At 40.1% G+C, this 10,259-nt stretch overlaps 1 protein-coding gene across 1 annotated transcript; it reads left to right on the top strand.

The window, feature by feature from the left end:
* Positions 1 to 1,895: 1,895 nt before the first annotated feature.
* Positions 1,896 to 6,570, top strand: LOC103775967 (interleukin-1 receptor type 1-like; the record flags this gene model as incomplete). The annotated part of the gene is made up of 4 exons (XM_008943444.1): positions 1,896 to 2,072; positions 3,212 to 3,355; positions 4,516 to 4,680; positions 6,194 to 6,570. Coding segments are annotated over 4 exons (863 nt in total), but the record flags the coding sequence as incomplete, so codon positions are not given.
* Between the last annotated feature and the right edge of the window lie 3,689 nt (positions 6,571 to 10,259).

Genomic DNA, 10,259 nt, shown 5'->3' with positions numbered 1-10,259 from the left:
TTATAGTAACTGCAGCTTCTTCTGAAACCAACTCGCTGCTGCTAGTAAATACATCTTCCTGAAAAGCATTTAATATATTTAGCTTAAAGCAATTCTTTATTAAGAAGGGATCTCTGTTTCTAATCACTACCCTGCCTGCCTGATAATTTTCCCATGCCAGAGATGGAGATGTGCAAAATACATCCTGTGCAAGTTCTAATGTAAATTAATAATAGTTCAAAACAAATTACTTAGTATTGGAGGAATGATTCTAATTGTAATAATAATGTTTTAGTAAAAAAAATAGTAGTAATTTATCAGCAATTAAATTTGTGGAGCATTTGCTGGTAGCAAACCACACTGTGAGCATGACCAACATTATCAACCTGAGGCTTATGTGTAGGAGGCAACACTTTCCTCTGGTGGGAGGAGAGTTAAAACTGATTTGAACAAATCTGAACCCATTACAAAATGGTGAAATTTCCATTGGCACCCCACGACAGAAGTTGCTGGCAATTATTTATGTAATGGAAACTGGTTCTTCAGGATGTTCTGCAAAATGAGTTTTCCTCCTTGAGTACATACGGTGACGTCACTTTGGTATATAGGGTAGGATGCAAGTTTGCAAGTACCTTCCTAATGTGGCCTCTCCCACCTCCTACTTGTAAATCTGCCTTAGTGCAGGATGGTATTTAGCTGGAGAGCATACTATAGCCACACTTTGTGTGGCAATAGATAATCAGATGTAAAGGCAGTAGCACTATGTTTGTTCAGCATTATTTCCCAAATTGGTTGGCACCATTGACTGTGGGCAACGTGGGCTCAGAGAGTCTGTTAGTATGGTTAGAAAGGTCTCTGTTTCATCATCAGTATAAAGAATCCTGGAAGATGTTTTTCTCTTGACATTTTTATTACTAGATATTGCTGTTTTGAATTCATGGAATCATTTAGGTTGAAAGGGACATTTTGAGATTGTTTAGTCTAACTGGCCTGCTCAGCCAGGGTCAGAGCAGGTTGCTCAGGGCTGTGTCCAGTTGGGTTTTGAATATCTCCACAGGTGGAGACTTCACAGCTTCTCTGGGCAACCTGTTCCAGTGTTTGACCACCCTGACAGTAAAAAAGTGTTCAGATGGAATTTCAGATGGGAAAGTGTTTCAATTTGTGCTCATTGCCTCTTGTCCTGTCAGTGGGCACTACTGAAAGGAGCCTGGCTCCCTCTTCTCCACTCCCTTCCACCAGGTATTTACACAGATTAATAAGATCCCCACCCCCCTGCCCCTGGGCTTTCTCTTCTGCAGACTGAACAGTCCCTGCTCTCTCGTATGACACATGCTCCACTCCCTTAATAATTTTCACAGCCCTGCTCTGGACTTGCTCCTGGAAATCCATACATCTCTTGTACTGGGGAGTCCAGAAGTGGCCCCACTACTCCAGATGTGACCTCACCAGTGCTGAATAGAGGGGAAGGATCATCTCCTTCAACCTGCTGGCAGCACTTTTCTTAACGCCATCCAGCATGCCTAGGGACTCTGTTTTTCCTCAGGTGTAGGATTTGCATTTTGCTCTGAACTTCATAAGTTTCCTGTCAGCCCATTTCTCAGCCTGGCAAGGTTCCTGTGGAAGGCAGCATGACCCTCTGGTGTATCAGCCAGATGTAAAAACCGTACAAACCCCTCTGAGTTTTGTATCAACTGCAGAACTGCTCATGGTGCACTCTGTCCACCCAGCTAAAGAACCCCACAACAACCCAATGTTGTGGAAAATGCCAGCTCACCTCTGCTCATGAAGTTTGTCACAGGGGTGACATTTACTGTGCTTCACTAGCTTCTTAGGTTTAAAGAGATAAAAAATGAATGCTCTTGTATTTGTGGATGATCTCTCCCATATTAAGCCCTGATATTACAGTTTCTCTACAGGTATTTCTTTTTTACCTTTTTTTAATGACAGAGAGGGGATGCCTCATGGACTTGCTGTATCTGGAACAAAATTTAACATTTCAAAAGTGAAAGTAAAGGACTATGCATATAAATTTTTCTGTCACTTCATATATGGTTCTGAACAATTTACGGCCTACATCAAATTAGAACGCCCAGGTAAGAGATCTCCTCTTGGTAAAACAGTGATCAGTGACACTTCTCAGTTTCACAACACAACTACATAGAGCTAGAACTGCATGGTAAACCAATGTGCAAAGTGAGCAATGCACCTTAATTAAATTAAGCTTAAATCCTTTGTGATTTTTTTTAAATTGCATTCTTAGCAAAATTAAAGAAGGTTGTGAGCATCCTGCCACTTGTTGGAGGCCTCAGTCTTGTGCTCAGAGGCAAGGTTAAGTTTGACCTATTGCTGACTAGCATGAAATTTTCTCTTTAGTAGATGAACTTAAAGGTAAAAGGAGCTTTAAAAACTCAGATGCAAGGCTGAAGAAGTTAGTTCTTTTTATTTAAAACCAGATATACAGAAAAGCAAATCACCAGATACTCTAAGTGCCCATGTACATATTTATTTTGAACTTAGCTGCAGAAGAGCCTCTGTAGCTAAGTTAAAAAGCCTTCTCTATTAAACTTGCGTTGAGGTGGTTTTGTCAAATCTGAACCAATCCTGTGGCAAATATTGCTCTCAAACAACTTTAACTGGACAGATCATAAACAAGTCATTGACTGAAAGTGGATCTAAGCTCTAGCTTGTTACATGAGTGTAAGTTCTTCCTAAGGATTGACAGGGTAGGATTTAACCTCAGAAATCCTTTAATATAAATGAACTAAAAAACACAGTTTGTGGAAGGTGTTTAAGGACAACAAAAGAGCAGGTTCAGTGACAGATCTTTGAAAAGGCTCGAGAGAGTAGAAAGCTGGTTGGTTTGGGGAGAACAGCATGGTCAGGAAATCACTTCTTCACCTCTGACTTTCTTGCTTCTGACTGATGAAATTTTGTATGAGAATTCTCACTCTACCACTGTACTGGGATATATGTGAATATTTTGGTGTTTCAGCTGAAGAGTAGTCTCATTTGTCACATCACTAAGGTAGCTTTTCTCTGAAAGACAAAAAGTTGGATTGTCAAATAACAGTATTAGCAGAAAGCATGAGTGAAAAACTGGGTTTATTTTGTTGGGGTTTTTTTCAATATTTTAATTACTAAAGAATTCTGACATCTCATTTTTCTTTCTCTGGTTCTAGTGTGTAACTGTGTTTTGTTTGTTTGTTTTCTCTCATATTCCACTCTACTGCAGCTCCAATCATTCACGGTTACTTAATTGGAGGAGGAGTTTCTTTGGTATTTTTCATGTTTTTTACTCTCTTTATCTACAAGATCTTCAAAATTGATATTGTGCTTTGGTATCGGGACTCCTGCCACCTTTTCCTGCGTAAAAAAGGTGTGTTTGTGTGACAGCACTGCCTGTGGGAATGAGCCTCCAGCTGCCCTTGCAGGGCTGTGGCTTAACCTCACCGAGTGTGCTGGGTCTTCCTTGGGGTTTTTGGAAGGATAACAGGCTTTTAGGATTTTGAGAATTAGTTCAGATAACAAAAGCCTCTACAGGGGAAAAATCAGCAGCCTTCCAGGAATATAGGACTATCATTGCTTCTCCTGAAGACCCATTGAATGCTGTTCTGACAGCAGTTATTGACATTTCCTTTAATTAATTAATTAATTTATTATTACTTCTAATTATTTTTTTTAATCACTTTTAATTACTTTCTTACAGAAAACAATAATACAGTGGAATTGTTGTGTGGTGTTTTTTTTTTTTTAATTTATTTTCCATAGACAAGCAAGGACAAATTTCACTTTGTTTTGTATTTGAAGGCATTTCTGATTATTTTTCTTTCTGTAAATTGCTGGCATTCAGAAAAATGTTGATGGGGTGCTGTCTATGAAAGTATGCTGAAGTATGGGTCATTTCCAGACACCTGAGAGGAGGTATCTGGCTAGAGAAACAGAAAATATTGTCTGGAAGTATTGACATTCCATTAAGATTTTTTTTTTGAAGTCTTTTAAATTTGGTCTTTCTGAAAATTTTCCAAAATCCTGCATACAGTTCAGACCGTGAGATTTGCCAAATATTTAATTTTTGTTTTCATGTTTAAGTGGTTGCTGTGTTTTGAAACTCCAGGTTACAAAAATGACCTATGAATTATGTGGCAGCTGGAATTTTAAGTATTCAGTTGTACTACTGGAACAGCTATTTTCCAGATAATTCAGTTATAACATTTGTTTTTTATTTAGAGTTCAAAAAATGGATGTTCAAACCTACTTAATTTTGCAAGTTTCTTTTGCCTATTCAGATCCAGCATACTGAATTATAGAAGGCTTGAGTCTACCAATATTTCAGGCTTAGTATAACAACACATGCTTAGATAATAGCAGGATTAGGACCTAAAACAATAATAAAAAAACCCCCAAAAGTTAAATAAAAAAGAAAAAAAAAAAACAAACACCAAACCAACAACCCCAAAGTTTAAATATTTTGTTTGTTTGCTTGCTTGCTTTTGTCTTCAGAATCCATTTTTATATTACTCCTTTTGCTCACTCTAGCTGCAGATGGGAAGATCTATGATGCTTACGTTCTGTATCCAAAGAACAGAGAGAGCTGCTTGTATTCATCAGATATTTTTGCTCTGAAGATACTGCCAGAGGTCTTAGAAAGACAATGTGGCTATAGCCTCTTCATATTTGGGAGGGATGATTTACCAGGGGAAGGTAAGCTATCTGAAGACAAACTACACTCAGTTTTTCTCATTGGCAGCTGCAAATGTAACTCAGAATAATCAGAACTCACAACTCAGGCAATCAATCAGATATGATCCTAAATGTCTCCCACCATCAAATGAGCTATGATTTTCTTATTCTCTCTGATAGAGAATGAGGAATAGAGCACTGGGTGCTCCCCTAACATCTGTTTATCTCAGCCTTTCCTTTGTCATTATTTAGCTATTGTAGGGGGTTTTTTTATGTAGCCTAGACAGCTGGAGATGGAAGGAGGCTGAGGGGAAGGAGAGTTGGAATTGTGGGGAATGATGACTGATGGCAGGAAACATGGGAAGGTAGGCCTTGTGAGTGGTGTGAAGATAGCTTGTTGCCTTGAGGAGCCATTTGACAGGGTGACCTCTCTAGTGTTTAATTTTTATTTGCTCTGAGAATTGCTGTCAAACCAGTGGGATGGAATAAAGGATGCTTAGACACTGCAGGTGGAAAAAAACCAAACCAAACCAAATCAGCACTAAGTTATCACTGATGATCAGCTGTATCAAAGACTACTTGTCCCTAGTGAAAGTCTTACAAACCATTGCCTTCCCTGCAGGCCTCTAAAATCCTTGTGGAGGTGTCCTCTGTGTGCACATGCACCTCATATTTAAATTTCTAGCATCTGACACTGAAACTTGCAAAGTTTGTCCCACTGACTGCTTATGTGAGTTGAAATACTGCAAATCTTCTGAATCTTTCCTGGTCTTATGACTTTTAAAAGGTAATACTGAGACAGTAAAGTTGTAAAATAGGAGTTAAAAAGAAGTTTTTGTTTGAGAAGAAATTGGATCTGAGCAAACCTACATGAGGTGGTTTGTAGGTCACCTTTTTACATCAGAAGGCTCTTGGTAGTGATCTGAGAAGGAAGGGTTCCCTGAGAAGTAGAATATAAAGTGCTGCTTTATTTTCCCAGCTTGAAAAAATGTCATAGTCTGTTCTCAGAATTAACCTGTGTGAGTTTTGTGTGGTATTTACCATATTTTCCTGTTTTAGAATTAATTGCTGGAATGCCAATGAAGGGAGGATTATTTGCTTTCTCTTCCACTTACATGTAACAAAAACCAATTGCATAAACAAGAAACAGAACAAGCTGTTTAAGGGGAAGGATCATAGTTTTATCTAGGCCTATGGTTTTGGAACTTGTTTTTATTGCAGTTGCACCTATGATGGTAATAAAATGGCATTAGCAAGGCAAGTAGTAGATAGTTGGTAGCTCTTCTCTGTTCATGCAAAACAAGAACATAGCTGTGCAGTCTGATGGGGTCAGATTGTGTTGCTTTGGCCAAACCTCTGCATGGCTAACCCAGTGTAACTGCTTCCATGCTCTTATCCTGCCCCTGTGTGTGAGGTAAAGTGTGTTAGCTCAAATACCGAACAGTGAATAAACCACCTGCAACATGTTGCTAATAATAATAAAACAGGAAACATACAGCCTTAATTTTTTGTTTTGCACAACCTTTCTTTCCAGCTGTGATCAGCACCGCTGATGAAAAAATCCACCAAAGCAGAAGAGTGATAATTGTTTTAGTACCAGAACCCTCCTCTTACAGTATTCTAGAAGATGTGTCCGAAAAGCAGCTAGCCATGCATAATGCTCTGATCCAAGATGGCATTAAAGTAATTCTCATTGAACTTGAAAAAATACAGGATTATGCAACCATGCCAGAGTCCATCAAATACGTGAAGCAAAAGCACGGGGCTATCCGGTGGAAAGGGGACTGCTCAGGAAAATCTCACTCAGCAAGGACCAGGTTCTGGAAGAAAGTGCGCTACCACATGCCAGCCAGAAACAGCAGCTCTTCATCAGGACTGCATCTGTTACCAAAAGACTTCAACTCTCCCTAAATAAGGAAGGAAAAATAACACTTCATAAGTAATTCAGTTCACACAGTCGGTGAAGGATTGATTGGAGGTCACAAGTTTCTGTTCTGTGAAGTCAATCTTGTCTGTGTTTCCTGGATTGAAGGTACTACGACTTCAGCTACAGATGTGAATCATTTTTTCTTCTGGACAGATCAACAGAATGCCTTGAAATGTCATCAGTAGCACAGTGATGACGTGGAAAGCATATAGGAAGTACATGAATCCTTTTCCAGGAGTTGCACTGGGCTTTGGTGGAATTCTTTTCATATTTTTAATGGAAAGAAAAAAAAAAACAACAAACAACAGAAAACCAGAAAACTTGTTTTTTTGTGATCAAAGGTTGCATATGAAGGGAACTATATTAATTATAATTGTGATACTATGTAACGAGCATGGTTGATGCCAGTAAATGTTTTTCTTTCCATATTTCTAATGAAATGACACAATGGCTTTGTTACATTATTTGCCTTGTTGGATTTGCTGAAAGATAAATCCCTCTGTGTTACTGCATCAGTATGTTATCATGCAAGAGAAAAGCTGAGAGACAATCCCAGCCCCAGCAAAGTGCTACTGAATCTGGCAATGTGTAAATGATTTTCCCTGATCTTTTTTACATTTTAAAGAACTGGACTATTTGTAGTCACTTGTCCCAGGCACACACTGTAAAAATACCATTGTAATGCTGTACTGAGTCAAAAAATTCATCTCCAGAGGATATTTTGTTTTCCAGTTAAGTGGCTTACTATATTGGTTCTTTTTTTACCCAAGTGGAACAGTTGGCTAATGACACAGGCTCTCTCATGGGCAGTACAGGTTGTCTGGCCTCATCTGTTTCACTTTAAGGACCAGATCAAGGGGCTTCAGGGCACCCACTTCTTGTATGTCACCCTTGCTGAAGGAGAGCAGCTCTTCCCACCTGCTCCCAGGCTGGCTGAACAGACTCATGTGGCAGGAATCATTCTTTTACTTGGGGTAGCCTTCTCCCAGATCAGTGAGTTTACCCGCTTCCTGCAGGGTGCAGAGTGCAATGGGAGAGGCAACAGAGTAGAGAGACCACACTTTTTGGCTCCAGATGTTTTTAGAAAATAGAGCAAAAATAGCATTGTTGCCCAGTGCTCCTTAAAGTGAGAGAGAGATGCCTTGTGTCACCTCCTGCAGCTGCTTGCTTTTCTCCTTTCCCTCTGCCCTCATGGTCTAAGGAAGCCAAGGTGACTGTGTGCTGAATTTGACTGAAGCTGAATGAATTAAGGCTGAAGTCGCAGCTTCCAAACAGCTGATTCAGAAGGGAAGTTACTAAAACTTATGCTGCATGTTGAATCCTTTTTTTTTTTACCAATAATACGTATGCCACAACTATCATGTTAGCTCTGAAGCTACATCTGACTTGTGTGGGCAGTGACATAGTTTGTAATGATTGATTCTTTTTTTGAGCAGAGGGAATTGATTTGATTGATTTTTTTAAAAACTATAGATCAGATTAATGCCATATTTTGACACTGCAGTGTTGACTTTTTCTTAAAACTTATGCTGCATGTTGAATCCTTTTTTTTTACCAATAATACGTATGCCACAACTATCATGTTAGCTCTGAAGCTACATCTGACTTGTGTGGGCAGTGACATAGTTTGTAATGATTGATTCTTTTTTTGAGCAGAGGGAATTGATTTGATTGGTTTTTTAAAAAAATTATCAGTTTAATGCCATGTTTTGACACTGCAGTGTTGGCTTTTTCTTCTTTCATGGCTCAAGTCTTATGCATCCATCCTCAACCAAACAAAACTAATAGTGTGAAGTCCATCCCATGGAAGTACTGCCCAGTGAACGTGGGGTGGTATTACCCCCGTGTTCAGCCTGACAAGTGACAGATCCAGGGGAAATAAGTTCCTCTCCCACATCAAGTGTTTTGGTTACCTTGGTGTATGCTGGAAAACTTGAAACTCTGCTCCTGAGAGACAGTGCCTTCTGAGCTTTGTGAGTGGTGTGTGTTTGGCCAGAACGGGAGAATCTCCAGTTCAAGAAAGGAGGTAAAAAAGTGCATTTGAAGCATCAGACTACTTCAAACTGTCCTGGTGTTTTGTTGATGGTGTTTTATTGTCTGGGTGTTTTATTGATGGATGTCACATATGTATAGACCAATGCACGTGGTTATTGTCTGTTCTCATTCTGTGTTTTAATTAGGACAGAATTGTCAGGGGAAGGTCAGTTCTGGTTGTCAAGTGCTTGCACAATCTGCTTGTAAATGTGTTGTGTGTTCAGTGACAGCCTGTTGTAGGGTAAAAGAGCCTTGAGACTCATCTGAAGCTACTGAGACCCACCTGAGGAAGGCTAATTGTTACATTTCACACTGACAGAAGAATTTCATAGGACATTAGCTGTACAGTTTGGTCACAATACTCTTCTGTAAGAAGAACTCTACCAAATGTGAAGCCCACCTTGCCAGCTCGCAATATGCAGGACAGCCAACAGAGTTCCAGGGACCTCGGGCCTCCTAAATTATTGTTGCTGACTGGAATAGAATGAATGAAAAACTGCTACTATAATGTTATCCCTGCCCATAGGGATAGGAAAGTTATTTTACTGAGCCAAGTTATTTTACTGTTTTTAAAAAAAATTTGTTCCTTTTGATATGTCTATACAAATGATGCTGAAGGGGTTTTTTTGCGTGTTACGTAAAGGCACTTTGAAGAAAGGTAATTTTTTTATTCAATAAATGCACTACATGTTTTCTTACAGCACTGCTCGTTTTTTCAATGGCAAACAACAGTCTTGAAGTGTCTTAAACAAGCTGCTGTATTAGATCTGCCTCCAGGCTGCTGAGTATGTGTGCGGGAAAGGGTCTCACTAACCATTGTGTTAATCTGGTCTTCCCACAACATCTGTACTAGCCACCTTGCCCTGCCTGGGCAAAGGGGAGCTGTGAGCTTGGCCCCGCTCTGTCCTTCACCCTCCTTGCAGGGAGGTGAAGCCAGAGCAGCCCCAAAGCTGCTGCCTCACTCTCTGCTCAGCAGGGTCCCCAGCAGTGCCCCACTGAGCAACCCACTGCAGCTCCTCAAGAGCCGGGGGAATGCAAGCCCTCAAATGGAGGAAATGTGGAGGGCTTCTGGGCAGCCGTGGACGGGCAGCCTTCCCTGCTGGCTGCCTGGGGCAAGCCCTGACTGATCTGCTCCAGGAACGCCAGGGGCTTGGCAGTGGGGCCGAGGGGCCGGGCTCCGTTGTCCTCATTTCAGAAGGGCCAACGTGCTCAGCATAGGGTTCACAGAACAATTTTCAATCCTAATGGATAAAAGGAGCTTACAAAAGTAGGAGGTTTATATTTGGTCTGTATTTTTTTTTTTCATTCTGATTGTTTTGAATTTCTTGAAAGCTGTTGCTGACTCCTACTTCTGACCCTTTTTCTAGTACAAGTAACGCCAGCTCTGCTTACCTGCTAGTTTACTCCTGGGTTTCTTTTTTCATGCAGGATAGATAAGCTGATAAGAGTTCTGCAATGAGTTTTTGTATACCTGTGTAACTCTCACAGTAGTTGTTCTTCAGAATCCAAGAACTTTTGTTAACTTCTGCATAACCAGCAACAATAAGTCTAATTCTATGTATAGACTGTATCAGCATTTTCATGTGAAATTTCCCCAATGAAGTATTTTTAAAGACCTGTATTAGAATCATAGAATCCT

Source organism: Merops nubicus, unplaced genomic scaffold (genome assembly GCF_000691845.1).
Source record: "Merops nubicus isolate BGI_N331 unplaced genomic scaffold, ASM69184v1 scaffold14017, whole genome shotgun sequence".
NCBI lineage: Eukaryota > Metazoa > Chordata > Aves > Coraciiformes > Meropidae > Merops > Merops nubicus.
This window is presented reverse-complemented; position numbering and strand designations above follow the sequence as displayed.